The sequence below is a fragment of the Eublepharis macularius genome, chromosome 3, assembly GCF_028583425.1.
Source record: "Eublepharis macularius isolate TG4126 chromosome 3, MPM_Emac_v1.0, whole genome shotgun sequence".
NCBI lineage: Eukaryota > Metazoa > Chordata > Lepidosauria > Squamata > Eublepharidae > Eublepharis > Eublepharis macularius.
The window spans coordinates 158,305,789-158,323,638 of record NC_072792.1 but is presented as its reverse complement, the minus strand read 5'-3'; the positions used below and the strand labels follow the sequence as shown (position 1 = coordinate 158,323,638).

Genomic DNA, 17,850 nt, shown 5'->3' with positions numbered 1-17,850 from the left:
GGTGAAATCACTCGTCTTCTATCTTCTCAGGCGTTGCTGGCAGAAGAACAAAGAAGTGTTATTTCACTAATTTCTCCAATATGTGCAGCTTTTTGTCCATGAAGTACCCATAGACTTCAGTGTCAGCTTTTAGGGGTTACTGAGGAAAGTCAGAAAGATCTGCATCTGACAGCACATTGTGCTGGTGGTTGGGAGGATATAATCTGTACTGTGTGTTTACAAAACTTGTAGATGCAGTTAAAAATGTTGCCCCTGTTTCTTAACACCATTTGTAATACGCTGTGATCTGATCTTACGCTGTTGTAAATTTTCTCTGTTCTGTATCATTACCTATCAGGGCTGGGTAGCTCTTACTACTGGATATGAGAGAGAATGGGTGATGCTTCTTTTTAGCAGCAGTCCCATGCTTGTTACAAAGTGTAGTTTTCCCTGGAGAAGTAGGAATTGTGTACGTACGAGCACACATGTATATACACACATGTCCATAGAATGTCTTTCAGATGGCACTGTTCTTAAGATTAGTATTAAGACAGTTACCTGATGTAAGTGCTGCCTTATTTTTTCCCCAAGCCATTTGTCAACTGGGGGTCCATCATAGATTTGCACATTTTACTCCCTCATCTCTTCATGGATATTGCATGCAGCTTTTCAGTGCTGGAAAGAAATGTGGTCTACAAATACCTTTTGCAAACTATAGTTCCCATCCAATTGCAGGTTCTAGTCTTGGTGAGAAGTGATTTTTAAACTGTTTTGCTTTAACTATGGCTCCTATCATCACAATCTAACCACAGTGTATCTTCCAAAGTGAAAAGAGGAGGTAGGGGCTTGCCCCAAAGAAGGGTGGCACACAATCCATGATTACCAAATTGAGCATCAGCTGGTTAATATGTTGCTTCTTGAAGAACTCTTACAATGGTAGGTATAAAATATGAAAGTTTGGAGTGTCTAAATCAGATTGAGTAAACAGGCTTTACTGTAAACATCTACGTGGTAACAGACTCTGGAATCCGCTTAACTACCTCTTGGAATGTATCTGACTTTTAGAAAAAGTATAATTACATATTTGCTACACCAAGGTTTTACAGTAAATGTAGAGAAATATTACATAAAAAAGAAGTTAGATGTCATTCTTAGTGTTCCTGAAGAAAGGCAGCTTAATGCAGAGGAGTTATTTTTTTTAGAATGCAGCCAGTAGCAGAAAGTACTGCCCAAACAGCAACGGTTTGGAGAAAGGAAAGGAGGAACTAAAATCTAGCATTTTGTAAAGAACAATTTGGTGGTGATTTTGGTAACAGATTTTATTTATTTTTGATGTTATTTATAGTCCCCATTTCTCTCTGAGACTCGTGGCGGATTACATAGTGTAAGTCAATATGATCAGTTTGATTTGGATCAGAAAAAGGGTGAAGAATGTAAGAAACAAAATACTGATTGTTATATGCCAAAATAAATTCCAAGCCCCATGCCCCAAATAATGCATATAGGATCTAGAACTGGAAGGGGCCTTGAAGATCATCTGGTTCACTCCCCTGCCCAATTCAGGAAAAGCCTAAAGCATCCCAGGCAAGTATTCATCCAGCTGTTCCTTGAAGACTGCCAATGGGAACACACCACATCTCTAGGCATCCAATTCCACTGCTGTATTATTCTTTAAGTGAAGAAGTTTTTCCTAATGTCCAGCCAGTACCTTCCCTCCTATAGTTTAAACCCATTGTTTCAAGCCCTATCCTCTGTATTAGGCAATTTTACACAATAGCAGATAGGAGTAATTCTCTGGACAGGAAGTTGCATAGTCACAGAAGTCCCGTCCACTAATTACTGCATGCCTTGCTCAATAGGGGTGTGCAGGGCCAGGTCACTTCGGGTTTCCCACTTCGGGCTTACTCGAAGCGGGGGGCGGGAATTCGGAAATACCTTAATTCTGAAGCGGCAAGCCGCTTCAGAATGAAAGTATTTTACTCGCTTCGGTATGCTCCGTAAATATTCGGAGCATACTGAAGTGAGTGGGGGGGAACTCCCCCACCATCACCTCCCCCCTGGGGCAACCCCTCCACCCCACACCCACCCTGGGGAAACCCCTCCACCCCACACCCACTTACCTGGTGGGAGGGTCTTTGTCAGCTGGGTGGCAGGCTGCAGCGACGGCAGCAGCATGAGGATGCAACAGCCTGGAGCCAGCTGTTTCGGCTCATGCTGCCGCCTGAGCCTGTGGGGCGGTGGGGAAGGCCGCCGCTGCCGCTGGCCCTTCCTGACCCTCAATTGGCTGTGGCGCGGCGGTAGCACGGTGGCCATTTGAGGGGCAGAAAGGGCTTTCTCCGCCTCCTCTGGCCCTTCCTGCCCCTCAAATGGCCGCCGGCGCACTGCAGCCAATTGAGGGGCAGGAAGGGCTGGAGGCGGCAGCGGCTCCAGCCTTCCCTACTGCCCCGCAGGCTCAGGCGGCAGCACAGTGGTAGAGGAGCCAGAGCCACTGCTGCCGCCAGCACAGTGGGGTGAGATGATGTTTAAAGGGCCCCGCCGCTGCTTGCAAGCAGCGGCGGGGCGCTTTTAACTCAGCCGCGAAGCATTCCGAATGCTTTGATTAGGAATTTCTGAAGAATTCTGAATGCTTTGATTAGGGATTTCCGAATCGAGGCCAGCATGCTGGCTCCAATTCGAATATCCCTAATCTTTACTGATCAGGTCCGTTTCAGGTAATTTACCCGAATCGGAAACCCGAAGCGCACACTCCTATTGCTCAGCCCTTCTTGGACTTCTGAGATTTTATTAGTCAAGTTCTGCTTGTCTCTAAGCTAGAAGATTTTAAAACTAATGAAAACTGAATTGCTCAAGATGATACAATTTTTACCTGACCTACAGTTGCAGACATGTAGAAATGCCATCTAATCAAGAGTGGGTTAATAGGATGTGTTGAAAATTACTGTCTGAGTGGCACTTCAGATTCTTAGAATATAAACCTGAGTGGAAATGAAAACAACCTTGAAGAACTTTGCTTGCTTCTGTAGAGTTGTTTAATGTCCAAATGATTTTACAACCCTTCGTGACAACTCTGTGAAGTAAAATCTCCATTACTTATGTTAAAGAGTATTACATCTGAGTTACCTTTCCAAAGCTTACCCATTTCATATACAACCAAATGCCCACGCATGCCTTTTAAGTACATTTCTGAGGAAACTGGTTACAGGTTTTATGCAGTTTATACTCCAGCCCATGCTGTATTACAATATACTATTTTATAATTCCTATAAAAGCTATGAAACAAATGATGATTTAGTCTGTTTCACTTCTTTAAGTAGACGTTGTGCCTTTTTTAGCAGTTTATTAGAATATTAGCCAAAATATCTACCCTCCCTTTTCCCCTTGTTTAACATGCTATGCTGCACTAGTGAGTGTGACTAACATTTTAGAATGTTTGAAACATAGCTTCAAAAACCATGGAACGATAGTATGTTCCATTCAAATTCTGTATTCCAAATGGGAGACCTTTTTAAAAAAAATTGTACATCTGATAGTTCCTAATGTAATGTTATCAGAAAGTTTAAATCAGGCTTTAAAACCTGAGGCTTCATACAATGGAAAATTGAGATTGGTCAGGTATCTGAATCGTGTGCTATGCTTTGTGGCATGGGGAGAAGAATTTCATGGAAGAAGGTATTGTTCTAACGAAACATCTCAATATCTCTTTATCTTGTGTTCTGCCATAATGAGCAGTTCTTCAGAGTTCCATGTTATCTTTGTTAATAAATCTAAAGGAAAAATATTATTCAGTTAGGAATCCTATTTATCACTTTTGTTATAAACTATTCATGAACATGCTAAGGATTGAAAAAGTCACCTTGATTTATGTATTTACTTCATTATTTATATATTCATTTTTTAAATACCACTTCTTTTCAATTAAGATATTGAAGTGGTTTTCAACAATTAAAAACCAATACAAAAATATAATATATCAATAAAATCACAATAAAACATCAGCCTAATACAAATAATTAAATAATGCTGTAGTCCAACTCTCTAACTGCTATGAAACACTGGCTAAAGGTTGATAGAGTCTAACATGCTTGCAGACCTTAACTGGTGTCTTCGTTGACATAGTCGAATATGTCTTTCCTTTCATCCAGGGCACTCATGTTTTGATGATCTAACTGTTTTATCCTTTCTTTGGAACTCCCTCTGGTAACCTTTGTGTGGTAAAAATGTTTAAATAAAATCACCAAAGACTTGCAGATTTTGTTTTGGTTACACTGGCAAATAGGGGTGTGCAGGGCCAGGTCGCTTCAAGTTCACAAGTGTGCAGGGCCAGGTCGCTTCAAAAAAATCCGCAAATACCTTAGCAAGCAGCTTCGGAATTAAGGTATTTTACTCACTTGCAAGCAGCGGTGGGGCCCTTTAAACTCAGCCCCGAAGCATTCCGAATGCTTTGGAAAGCTGGCCCCGATTTGGATATCCCTAATCTTTATGGATCAGGTCCAATTCGGGTCATTTACCCGACTCGGAAACCCAAAGCGCACACCGCTACTGGCAAATGCTAATAGGGAATATGGTTCGAACAATTTCCTAATATAAGTAGTTACTGAAATACCTCATTGCTTTAGTGAAAATACTGATCCATGTGAAACAATACATACATGATAAATTCCACTTCTGTAAGAAAGCAAAGTTGATTTAATTACTATTGCTTAAAATAGAATACAGTTATCAATTGGCCATTATAATTTGCTATTTAGAAATTGATAAAACAAGCTTAAATACTTGTGAGGAGATTTAGTAGCTCTGCATTGATTAAAATGTAGAACTCATTAGAGATTAGATCTTTCAAGGCTAGCTGCTGCAGTTTGAAGACAGCCTTCCGGACAGAATAGAGGTAGTATACTGTTTCCCACGATCACTGTTACCACTGGAAACTAGGGGGTTGAGGAAGAGAGCTTTAGTTTCAGTTGGAAGACATTAGCACTTCATTATATTGAATACCGTAAAGCTCCGGCAAATCTGAAACTGTATACAGGTATACCAGCCATTTCACATTGGCCTTTGTGCAGATTAAAAACAAATATGTAAACAATTGAGATGCAGAGCATTTTTGAGATTTTACCATGTCTAATTGTTACTTTAAATGCTTAGTGGAAGTAATTGGTGGTTCTCTGTTCTGTCTACTACATTTTGCAAAACCTTTGCCATTTCTGTAGTTGAAGACCGTCTTCCATGATAGTTTATATTTGGGAATTGAGTGTGAAATATACATGCATGTATGCATTGCATGTGTCTTAAAGGAACAAACAGAACTTGATTCCTTCCTATTTGACACCATATTTCCATTATGTGTGTAATTTGTACTCTGGCACTGGTGATGAGTACAAAATTTAAAGAGAAGTCCTTGGATTCTTTACCATATCTATAAATACTCTGAATATTTCAAGTAAATCAGACCAAGTGGTATTCTTTGTTCATGCTGTAAGTGAAAATATAAAACTTGATTTACTGAATTCATTAAATTCAGTTGCTGGAGTTGTGGTTCCAACAGCAGAAGAATGAGGAACTTTACTGGAATGCAGTATTTGTTTAGCTCAAAAATGAATGAAACGTCTGAATCTAGGTTTAACAAAGCATGTTAGCTAAGCAAATATGTCACTGACTTGCACAATTTTCATCTGTGTTAACATAAGTAAAGTCTAGTTGAGGCTCTTTCCTCCAGTGCAAAGTTACTATCCCATTCCAAATTGCTGAATCATTTTGTATCAATATACTAATTTTTCAGCTTCCCACAATATATATTTGCAGGGGTGGTAACTTTTAAGTGAGGGGCCATTGCTTTGGGGGGGGCAGGTAGGGAAAAAGTTGTAAAGATTTTTAGATTTGAAGATACTGTGCATCCTTTTAATAGTCAGATGTCCAGTGGATTGTAATTTTAAAATGTCAAATGCTTATGCGTTATTGTACTCCAGTCCACTTTATATTCTTAATGCATTATTTTTGGTTGTGTTTGTTAAATTATTTTTCACGTTAAATAGTAGGCTACATAATATTTGATACAATTTATTTAAATTGATTTAAAATAATCCAAGTTGGTGCAAGATGCTCCATATGTAGTTGGATTTACAGTGCTGAATAATTCCCATGCTTTAAGGCAACCAAATTTTCAATGCAATCCTAAAAAGAGTTACTCCAATCTTAGCCCATTGATTTCTATGGGCTTAGATGGGAGTAACTCTTTTTAGGATTGCACTGTTTGCTGGTCTTAAACTTCCCTTCCAGTAATTTGCTAATAATTAGTCTCCCTGCTGTGATCATCATCATCATTGTCATCAGTTTATTTATAGTCGCCTTTCTCACTGAGACCCAAGGCAGATTACACACACTGAGGTGCCACTGGACTCATATCCTGCTGTTACACGAGGGAAGTGAAATACAATATAATCTGTCGATAGGAGATTCTCTGTATACAAGAAAATATGTACATATTTTTGATGATAATATTTTTCACAATTCAGGTAGTACAATCTATGAAAAATCTCAATTGTTAACCATTTATTTTTATTAAAAAACTTACACCACCTCTCCTGCAGTTGAGAGTGGCCCAAGACACCATTTTTATAATTATATTTTATTTACTACATTTATACCCTATCTTTCTCCCTAGGGGGGACTCAAGATATTAACTACCACTGAGATAACATTTTAAACCATCCTTTCTCAAATATTTAATGAAATAGGGGATTTTGAGCCTTTACTAAATATCAGCCCTACTTCAACAAAAAACATCAGCAGATCTTTTTCTAATTTTGTCTTGCATTTGTTTTTAAGGTTGCGCCTCTTGATTTAGTGTATTCCTAACATTTAGACCAAACTTGCTGCTGGTCTTCTGGTTAAGTTGGCTGGGTCTCCCTATATACTTCAGTACTAATGAAATATTGTTCAGCTTCACTTGCTTGCCAGCATGTTGCCTTAGTAATTTGTTTGCTTAACATTCTTTGTTTTTATTTCTTAAAGATTCCTGGATATCTCAGTCAGCTTCATTTCCCAGAAATCAAAAACAACCAGGTGTGGATTCTCTGTCACCGGTGGCCTCCCTTCCCAAACAGGTCTTCCAGTCCCCTGCACAACAGCAGCCTTCTAAGCAGGTTAAAGTGACATGTGCAAACTGCAAAAAGCCTTTGCAGAAGGGCCAGACTGCCTATCAGCGGAAAGGATCGATTCACCTTTTTTGCTCCACTACTTGCCTTTCATCGTTCTCACATAAACCAGCTCCAAAGAAACTCTGTGTTATGTGCAAAAAGTAAGGGCTGTGTCTTTCCACTCAATCGTTATTAGTATGCTCAGTATTCCTGATAAATTCCTCAGAGATGTATACTGAAATCAAGTAGTTGGGATGTGAGTGAATGGCATTTCTTTTACTGCTGAAAACCAAAATGGCTGATGGGCATAACTATAAAGCACAGCTGGCATTTATAGAAAATATTGCTGGTTCTCTCAATCAGTTGTTACTCTTTTTTTCTATGTAATACTGTTCTGTGCAAAAACTGACTCTTGTAAAGAGGAGCGTACTGTTTAGCCGTTAATATCTTTGAGTGCTTTGGTTTCTATGCTCTCTTAAGTCATGTTGAGTGGCATTACTGGTGGTGCCAGGTTTTGTTGCAGGGTGCGTGGTGGTTGGGGGAGGGGAGAGGAAAGAAATAACTGAAATTTTATTTTTCCAGAATTAACTTTCTGGATTATTCAAGTTTTTCTCCCATTGTCACATGTTGTAGCCACTCTAATATTGATCTTAACTAACCCAGCTTGCTGACCCAGTTCAAACAATTCTGGACCAAGCTAGACGCGATTAGATCTGTGGGTCTAATCAGGTCTCCCCCAGTCATTTTAAATGCAGCCTTGGGGTGGGGGAGAGCAGTAAAAAGAGAGTGGATACAATTGATCAGGAGAGGAAAGTTTCTCTCTTTCCTCATGACATTTTCCCAACCACAGTGATGGGGGGAGGAGAGTGCTAAAAAAATGTCTGTCTGCCATGCTGCAGCCCAATCTGAATTTATACCTTATACCTGCAACTGGTTATAGCATTTAAAAGGTTATGGGAGATCTAATTATCGATCTGTTGCATGTAACAAGGCCCTTGGCCTCCTGTTAAAAAAGGGTACAGGGTATGTGTAGCCATGGTTCTTAAGGTATGTTTGTAATATGAAACCATGGTTAAAGAAGAAAAATTAGATGGGAGGATAGAGCGTATATGCCCTTGGGGCTTGGCTAACTTTTGATTTTGTAGATCATGGTCTGGACTTGCCCTTAGTCTCGGAGTTCAGAATTTATTTTATTTATTTACAGTAGTTATAATTTATAGAATCGACAATTCAGATCATGGTCTTAGTCTTTGTTTTTCACTGAAAAATTTAAATACATCCTCTTCATACTCAACAAAAGGCAGCAGAAATTAGCTAACACAGAGCTTGAAGGATCAAAATTTAATTATCCTCTTAACCCTAAATAGTTTAGTATTGAAATCTGGACTTCTATACGTTTTTTAATATATTCTTTGTAATGTCAAATGGTTCCCACTTTTTAGTTGAATAATAACTACAATAACAACTGCACTTACCTTTCTTCTAGACAGATCAGTGCCCCACTTAGAGTGTAAGCAAGGTCATTGTTATTAGCCCCACAATACAGCTGGGTCTGAGAGGAGTGGCTTACACAAGGCCACCTGCTGAGCTCACGATATTAGTGGGATTCGAACCAGCAGAATGCTTATTTGCATCCCTTGCATCCCAACCACTTGAATGGAGATATAAATATGGAATGATTTTATATAGTGAAACTTGTAAATATAAAGATTTTTAGAAAGTTACAAATGTATAAATGACAGAATCAAAATAATGGTCCACCTAGCTCACTGTAGTCTCCTTAGGTATTGTATAGCCATATTCTTAGATAGAGGCTGATTTTCCTCAGTACCTGCGGTCCTGTACCTTGAGGCACTACGGATTGAACCTGGGGTCTTAAGCACGCGACGCTTGTCCTCTACCACTGGGCTATGTCCCCAACCCTTTATGGTGTTTGTGACAGTGTTTCTTTTAATCTTTCAGAGATATAACAACAATGAAAGGTACCATTGTTGCTCAGGTCGATTCAAGTGAGTCGTTCCAGGAATTTTGCAGTACATCATGCTTGTCTTTCTATGAAGACAAACAGAATCCATCAAAAGGGATCCTGAATAAGTCAAGATGCACGATCTGTGGTAAACTAACAGAGGTTTGTTTGCATTTTTCATATTCATTAAAACAATGTTATCACTATTTGATCAGAGGGGCAAAATCCTCTGATACTATAATTAATTGATTAGGGTAGGATTTCTTAACAGAAGAAAAATATTATTTAAAGGTGCATTGATATTTCATGGGCTCTTTAGTGTTCTGGAACCATGTATGTGAGCTGCTTATACTGATGGACTTTTATGCATGTGCACAGCAATGATTTTGGAAACTTCTAGAGGTATAAAATAGGCACAAAAATCCCCTCTCTCACGGACTGCTCTGGCACAACAGAGACACCATTGTGGGATTTTTCCAAGGACCTTTTCTTGCCACACATACATCACCAGATTTTCAACTTCTGTATGAGTTCAGTAAAATTGGAAAATTGTCTTCAAGGCTCCCTGGCCTTCTCTGCATCCCTTTGTCATCTCTTCATGGTAAAGACAACCTCCTTTAAAAACTGTCATGGCTGTAGCAGCAAACTCCCCTCAACGGGTAGTCATAACTGTTGTCTGCTGTGTTTAAATGAGACTCATAATACTGAATCCTGCAAACATTCTTTTAAATTGATTTAGAGAAGGTTATCCTGCTTGAGCTCTTTAGTGTTCTCGAACCATATAAGTGAGTAAGTTACATTGATGGGCTTTATGCTTGTTCAGAGAAAAGAGACATCTTGACATAGAAAGGGATGATCAAACCAGCCCTGATGTCAGACCATACTTCCACAATGATCGTCACTCTATATCCACACTGCTACACTGGCCGTTACTGGCAATATTGCTGAGCGTTGGTCCAAAGTTATTCTTGGTGCCAGTCATCACACCAGTCTTCCAGTAGACATGAGGTGCTGTCTCATTCACAACCTTTTTGCTGTGATCTCTAGGTTATTCGTATAAATGTCAGAGATTGCTGCTGTGCCACCTCCACTGAACTAATGATTATTTGACCTCTCATTATTCATGGCACTGGGCCAAGAACCACTGCATCTGATATTCTCATCAAGTCAGGCACCCAATTAAATGCCACATCTGTTACATCAGACTCTTCTATATAGTTTCAGGTTTCCATGTTTGTTCAGGCATAGACCATGTCTGGCATCTCTCTACTTATTCTGAGGACCTCCTCTGACACCTCCATTGTCATATCAGCATTCTGTGACGAGCCAGCCTGGACCTTCATCCTTGGTATTGACATCTCAGCTTTATCCCACTCTACCTGGACGGCATTCTCTTTTTGAATCCTCTCAGTCCTCACAGGCCACTCAAGTTGTCCACCAGTCAGGTTCTGATAGCTGCTCTGGCTGAGCATCAGATTCTTCTCCATTTGACCACTTGCCTAACTACAGCTGTTCCTCTCCCCAGAGGAAGGCTGCCTCTGTGCAGAACAGGTTATAACAGCTGCTGTCCAGGACCTGCAGTTCACAGATATTGGGCTAAACCGGATCCTATTTGGGCTGTGTTGGATTCAGACTCACGTGCCTCTCACCCTTCCTCCAGTTCAAAGTCTCTGTTGCTAAGGATTTAGCATCTTGGGAAAAGCCGTCCACTATTCAGCGCATGTTGAGGAAAACCATCAACCTTTACCAACTCAGATACTTGTTCTTTCCCTTTCTCCTACCCACTACCCAACTTTTTCATTGTCAAGGCAGCCCTGGCAAAGAGTAAAGAGAACTCTAATTCTGCCCCTACTGACCAAGAATGAAGGAAATTGGGTGAATTCAGCTACAAAGTTTATACCACTGGGGCTATGTTGTTTTAAAATAGCTAACTACCAAGCCTGCACATTACAATACTAGCTCTTCCTATGTGGGGAGAAAAAAATTCCCCAGCTTTTGAATACCTTCCAGATCTTCTGAGATGAAGCTGTCAGGGTTACAAACCAGCAGGTGTGAACAGCAAAATGCTGCTGAGAGAGGCTTCAAATGTATGGCAGCCGTAGTAGGCCTAGGATGATATGCCTGGCTCCACTCTTAGAACTAGATTCCCAGGGGCGTATTGAATGGGCAGACTTCTTCAGGTCAAAAACTGATGGCACCATGGAGCTAATTCAAAAACTGTGTATTACAGTGAAGTCAGTGGACCAGACTCAATCCTTGTAGAGGCCCTAGCATTCCAGGTGTTGGCAATCTGTCCCCAGACACTCTGTAAAAGCTTCAAATCATCCTCCAACAGGATGCCCCTTGAAGAAATCTTTTCCTTTGCAATGTAGTTCCTCCTCCTCACTAACAAATTTTGTCCCAACAAAAATGTCAGGAACTAAGAAGCAAGTTTGAAGTTCTTGCACTTCTTTCACTGACCTCTGTCAGTATTTCTCAGCTGGGAGGAGATCACCTCAGACCATTGGGTCTTGAACACTGTGAACCTGGAATATGCTGTAGAGTCCACTTCTCTCCATCCTTTGTCCAAGTTTCACCTGACCGCGCTGCCCCCCCCCCATCTTTAGTCAGGAGATGGGCTCCCTTTGCTGAAAAAGAACATGTTCCTTGCTCCCAAAAGAGTCAGGGCTTATACTCCCTGGTTACTTCACTGTCCCAAAAAAGGATGGGGGTCTCTGCCCATTCTTCGATCTCATGGGCATCTATGAATTCATAAAGACCAAGAGTTCCAGATGGTGACTCCTCTTAACACCAAAAGCATGGTTTGTGTCTAGTGACCTCAAAGATGAATACTTCTGTTTGAACACAGCATCATCTAAACTTTTACACAACACATTTAGTACATTGGGGCTGTTCTGGACTGTTACTGCAAGAGGCTACCTGTCCTCAGGCACTGTGTTGTAGAAATGGTAGCAGTCTTCCATGGGTATCCTTTACAGCTATGTTTCCATACCGAGTCTGCTGCACCTCATGGCAGCTATGGTTCAGTTTGCTGGAAAGTGCTGTCAAGCCATAGGTGATTTATGGCGACCCCTGCTGGGTTTTTAAGGCGAGAGATAAACAGAGGTAGTTTGCCTTTGCCTATTACTGCAACCTTGGTCTTCATTTCCATACATTTACTAACTAAGGCTGACTCTGCTTAGCTTCTGAGATCTGACAAAATCAGACTTGCCTGGGCTATCCAGGTCAGGGCACAGGTAAACTGTTTTTCTCATCTATTATAGCCTAGTATCAGTGAAATACTTGCTTAGAATTTTCAGTATGTTGTTGTGAACATCTTCAGCCCTCAAACTCAATTTTTTTAGATTAAAGGAGGAACTACAAGTTATCTTCAGTTGCAGTGTCTTTTTTTTTAATTCAGTTTTTCCCCCTAGGTGTTTTTCAGCAAAATGGCAGAGGCAAGAAGTATTAGCTCCTCCCTTGTTGTATTTTACATCTTCAGAAAGCTGCTCCATTGGTTTCATTTGAAAAGAAGAAAGTCTTTTAAGATGATTGAAAGCACTAAATGTAATTTGTAGTTCTACTCTACATTCTTGAATGTAGCTCCATCTTTACCAGTAGGATATTTCTGTATGTCAGTTGTACATAACATAGTTGTCAGCTGGTCCTGTATTAAAAGCTTATATCCAAACTAAGCAGGAGTTCTGGAGAACTTGAAAGTTTATGCATTGTTTTTTGTCATGTAAATGGTACTAGTTATTTATTTATTTTTATAGCCTGCCTTTCTTATTGAGACTCAAAGCAGATTACATAGATTGATTACATGCAATCAATAGGATGAGACATCTAATGAGCAGTGTAACAGGACTATATGGATTAAAATGTTTTTTTCCTGAAATGATATTTTTCATGTTTTTCAAATGTGATCTGAAACAGATTGAAACCTGTTATTGAACCAAATCTAATTTTGTATTATTTTCCTTTTAGATCCGTCATGAAGTGAGCTTTAAAAATATGACTCATAAGCTGTGCAGTGACCACTGCTTCAATCGATATCGAATGGCAAATGGTTTAATAATGAATTGTTGTGAGCATTGTGGGGAATATCTGCCTAGTAAAGGTGCAGCAAACAATATCCTTATGGTTGATGGAGAGCCGAAAAGGTTCTGCTGCCAAAACTGTGTTGGTGAATATAAACAGGTAATCCTTTTTCATTTTAGTTAGCAATAGAATACTTTAACTGGTTTGTAGCAGAATTTCACGCTAAGAGTTGCATTCCACGGTAGTAGGATGTTCGTTAATCTATATCCGTGGTACTCATTCCATTGCTCACATGGAGTGCTCCATTTGCAGTAACTATCAGCCACAGAGGCACATTTATTTCCATCCCTGGCTTGAGGCTTGTACCTCAGGAAGCTCATGGCTTACTTGTTCCCCTGATGACAGCTGTTACAAGGTGGGGGCCAACAGCCAACCACAAGCCCCACCAAGCATGGGACTTGCCCACTTTTCTGAAGAATGGGGCAGGTTCCAAATTGGGGAACAGTGCTCAGCAGAGCCACAAGGGGCATGGCAAAGCGCCATAGGTGGCTCCCATCACTGGGAGTATCACTGATCTGTGTATGTTTTGCTTAAGAAGTGGAGTTAAATCTGTGAAGGTATAGTAACTTCTTGTTTGATGTAGCACTTCTGCATTCTACCATATTTTCCATTCATTTAGAAGCATATTTGTGGTTTGACACATTGCTTTCAACATTAAAGTTCTGACATTTTTTAAAAACATACAAAGGCTTTAGCGTTTTTGTCAGATTTCCATTTTGTTTTGAAGTAAGTGCAGGAATATTAATTGGCCCACAAGTTTTTGTCTTCCGGCATGTAAGTTTCTCACTGGGAAGCCTGGGTGATGAGTGTGAGTTGAGGTTTTTCAATGAATTGTTTAACACATGTGCAGACTCCTTTCATTCACAGAAGCCTTGGATCCATCCTAATGAATTACTTAAGCTAATTGCTTGTGGGTGAACCTCCATGTTACTATAGAAGAGCTTCCTTTTCTTTTCTTTGAAGAAGATAGTGTTTTGATTAGAACCCCCTTTGTGCTGAATGAAAAATACTTGTTTTACCCAATTTCTGTATTATTCTGTTCTGTGTTTAAATGTTAAAATGTTATTTATTTATAATATGTAAATAGCACTTATAGAAACATAACATGGGCCTTGTTTTTATTATACAGCAAAACAAAAGGGGCAAAATAGGTTATTCAAGATACTAGAAATGCTAGGCATACACAGAAGCCATGGAGAGACTTGGAGAAGCCTTGAATAAGATTTCATGAAGGAACACACAAAAGATACAAGAATAACTTGGGAGTTTCCCACACAACCAAAAATGCATTGCTGAAATTCCAAGTGAACATGGAATTGAGGTTGAATGACGACTCTGTGTATCATCAGTTTATTGTGATGTGGACATTTTTTTAAAAAAAATCTGTATAGTTACTTCATACTACTTTTGACGTTCCATATGTTTAAGATGAGGTGGTGTGATATGTGGATCATTCTGCAGTCTTATTTGAATCTTTGAGCTTTTTATTCCTTGGACCTAGGTTTTAGAATTCCTTTGTGGGAAAGGGCAACACTTGGAGCAACTGCTTAACATTATGTAGGAAGTTATGGAAAATGTTTTTGATGCATGTGAAGTTTGGGATGTGGCGAGTCACTCTTCCACAGGAAAGAGATTGTCATAGAGCACTATTGTACTCTCCTCCCTCTTCTCCCTGCTCCCCACTTTGCCCAATCCCTTCGGGAAGGGCACATGTCAATATGCACAGTTATCTGCAATGTGAGGATATGTTTGCCACCTCTGTTAATTTCATTGTGGAAGGTGCATATAGACTTCCCACTGCAAATAAAAGTGTGCATATTTTGTAGAGTGCCTGGCCTGATATCCAGCCAATGAGATGAGGAAAGACTATTTTGTTGCTGTATCTGAATAGCTTCCTATGTGCCTGATAGATACAGAAACTGCTGCTGGATTTAACGGAGAAGTAAATGGTAGCAAAAACTTGAGGTTTTTCTTTTTTGAAATACAGAAACATTGCTAAACAATTATCTTTAGTTTGAAAAGATTGATAAATTAGTGCCTCTTTAAGCATAATCTAAATATTCTTCAAGATGCCTATGCAGGATAAAGCCATAATCGTAACTGAGCCTCTCTCACATTTATGCATTGACTTTAATTTTTTGATAAAGAAATGTAAACTGATTAGCTTTGTAGATTGCGTCTTAAGCTACACTTTTTTTTTAGGCTTTCTGACGTTTAAAAGTTAATGTAGCTATACTGTTGATAAAACAGATACATTCTTTAAAACAGATTCTTGCATTTACTATTAAAACAGGATTTGGATAATTATTTGTTCTAAAACCTTTCCTTGGGCCTCAATGTTTGCTGGAGTTCTGTCTTTTTTGCTAATATAAGATTTGTATTAAAAAGTAGTTACAAATATTTGGCATTTATGTAATAGGGGAAATAGAACTATTTGTACCCACCTAATCTTTGTTAAATAAATAAATTGTTTTCACAAATAACATTTTTGAAGTAGTTGCTTGAGTTCCAGCTCATTTTGGTCTCAGACCTTTTCATGTAGAGCTTTATTCTTGGTAGTTTCTAAAGCACAGAATTTATACTTAGCCATTCTTAAAACATTCTCATTGCTCTTCTAGGTTTGCAACTACCATATTTTATTACGTTACAACTATTATATATAAAATAACTCAAAATTTCTTCTCTGCTCTTTGATGCAGCTGCAGTTGAACATACAAGGAGAAGTGGAAGCATTGCTAGGTCACCAGCATGTTTGCACATTATGACACAGGGAACCTACTAATGCCTAATGGTTGCTTAGCAAAACTTCCTATTTCCCTTCACCACAGGCTTTCAGTGCAGCCACATTAGAGTTCAGATGAGAACTTAATTTGTTGTCATTATCATTGCCCTAAAAAGTTCCTGGGCACTTCCCTTTATAGCCATTGTGGTCTTATAGACAACCTCAAAGCACACAGTTCCTCAAATGTGAGTATATGAAGCTGCCTTAAGTCGGATCATTGGCCCATCTATCACGGAGCTGTCTATTCTGGTTGGACCACTTGTACACCTTGCTCAGGACTGTCTAATAAGCAGATGTCTTTTCTAGATCCTTTTAACTTGATGATGCCAGGTTTGAGCCTCAGACTAAGAATTTATTTGTAAGGGAAGTTAATACTATACATGGATCATAATTTTTAGCCATAGATTCATTTGTATCAAGTTGGAAAACTGGTGGTGGTATTTGTAATTGAGCAGTTTAGTCTTAGTTGGGGGGTTCTGGCTTCATTGTGGAAAAAAAAGTAGATTCAAAAGAACAAAAATAAACACCAGCAAAATTATATGGGTTAATTAATATTCAGTGCAAAAGATCAAATTCAGTCTTCTTGTAACAAGTCTGAAATAACACAATGCAAATGTGACAAATCTCGTCTACAGTTGCATATTTGGCCCTCATTTTTTGTTGACATGCGGGAAGACAAAAGTGGAGCTGAACCGTAATTGAACCTTTTTGGCGTGCTTGGTTTAATGGTTCTTGCCCCTTTAATACTTGAATAGAACTGAGAATTTTGATGGGGTATATCTCTTTCCCATCTCCCCCCCCCCCCCCCGCTATTAAAGAAGCTGCACTTACTCCTCTGTACAGAAACTAGCAGCACTAGAGGAAAGTAATCGGAACCCTGTGTGTCTTCCCAGGCCTGGTTGTAAAAAGTGGCTCTGAGGAGAAAAGTTGTTTTCTGCTTCCACTTACTGATGTTGCCTAGGCTGGGTTACTCATGGTTAAGATCAAGCTTCCTGATTGAAATTTGTCTTTAAACACAAACCAACACCTATGAAGAACGGAGGCTATTTCTTTAGTACTCAAGCAGTCAAATAATAAAAGGAGTAAAAGCAAGCAGAAACAAAAGATCAGAAAAGATAAAAATAGCATATTAGACTTAAGCATATATTTTTCTGTTGTTGTTCAGCAATTAGGGTTGGAAGGGCAAACACTCCAAAGAATCCAGGACTGTCATGTACCGGAAAGGTGGTGGTGTACGGATGATGGGAGTGTGTCTTAAAATGAGTGTGTGGTGTATGCTTCTTTATAAATGAATCATTCTGAAGGGTCCCTGAGTTTACAATATAAGTCAGAGTGAGAAAACTTTTAGATCTGGTATACAGTGCTAATTTAAAGGCCTTTTAATTCCAGACAACACGTTTTGGAAAACTTACGTAACCTAGACGTATGAATAAAGCAAGTGACAGATTTTGGTCTGATAGCAGTATGACTTCATTCACATGTTGGGAACTTGGTAGATAGCTGTTTTCCTACATGCTGTACCATCACTGGAATATTACAGTGGACATGGCAGCCCAAACTCAAATTTCTAACTACATCTAATAGAAACGACCGGTACAATGTGAAAGGTTAATGTTTCGTTGTATTGTGGGATGCTAATTACAGATAATGTCTCTTTTTAAATCAGTATATTTTGTTTGTATTATCAGCCATTTTATTTACTTTATTTATGATCTGTCGGTCTCACTGAGACTCAAGGTGGATGACACAGTGTGAGAGTAGTACTAGCTCTTTTACTAGCTCATTCTAACTGATTCTTGGCTTTTTAGCAGGTGATACTTTAGTATATCTCCTCTTGTTTTCTTACTGCTTTGTCTACTGCTGTTTTGTCACCTCAACGCTGGTGTGTCCTGCCTTTTAAGGGCCATTGC

The 17,850-nt window shown here is 39.4% G+C and overlaps 1 protein-coding gene across 3 annotated transcripts in view; it reads left to right on the top strand.

Moving 5' to 3' along the window:
* ZMYM2 (zinc finger MYM-type containing 2) overlaps positions 1-17,850 on the top strand; it is a 72,047-nt gene that overhangs the window by 21,126 nt on the left and 33,071 nt on the right. For all 3 annotated transcript variants that reach the window (XM_054973447.1, XM_054973448.1, XM_054973446.1), the window contains 3 exons: positions 6,988-7,273; positions 9,075-9,240; positions 13,045-13,257. In XM_054973447.1, the coding sequence (XP_054829422.1) occupies positions 6,988-7,273; positions 9,075-9,240; positions 13,045-13,257 (665 nt within the window). The remainder of the gene's footprint in view (positions 1-6,987; positions 7,274-9,074; positions 9,241-13,044; positions 13,258-17,850) is intronic.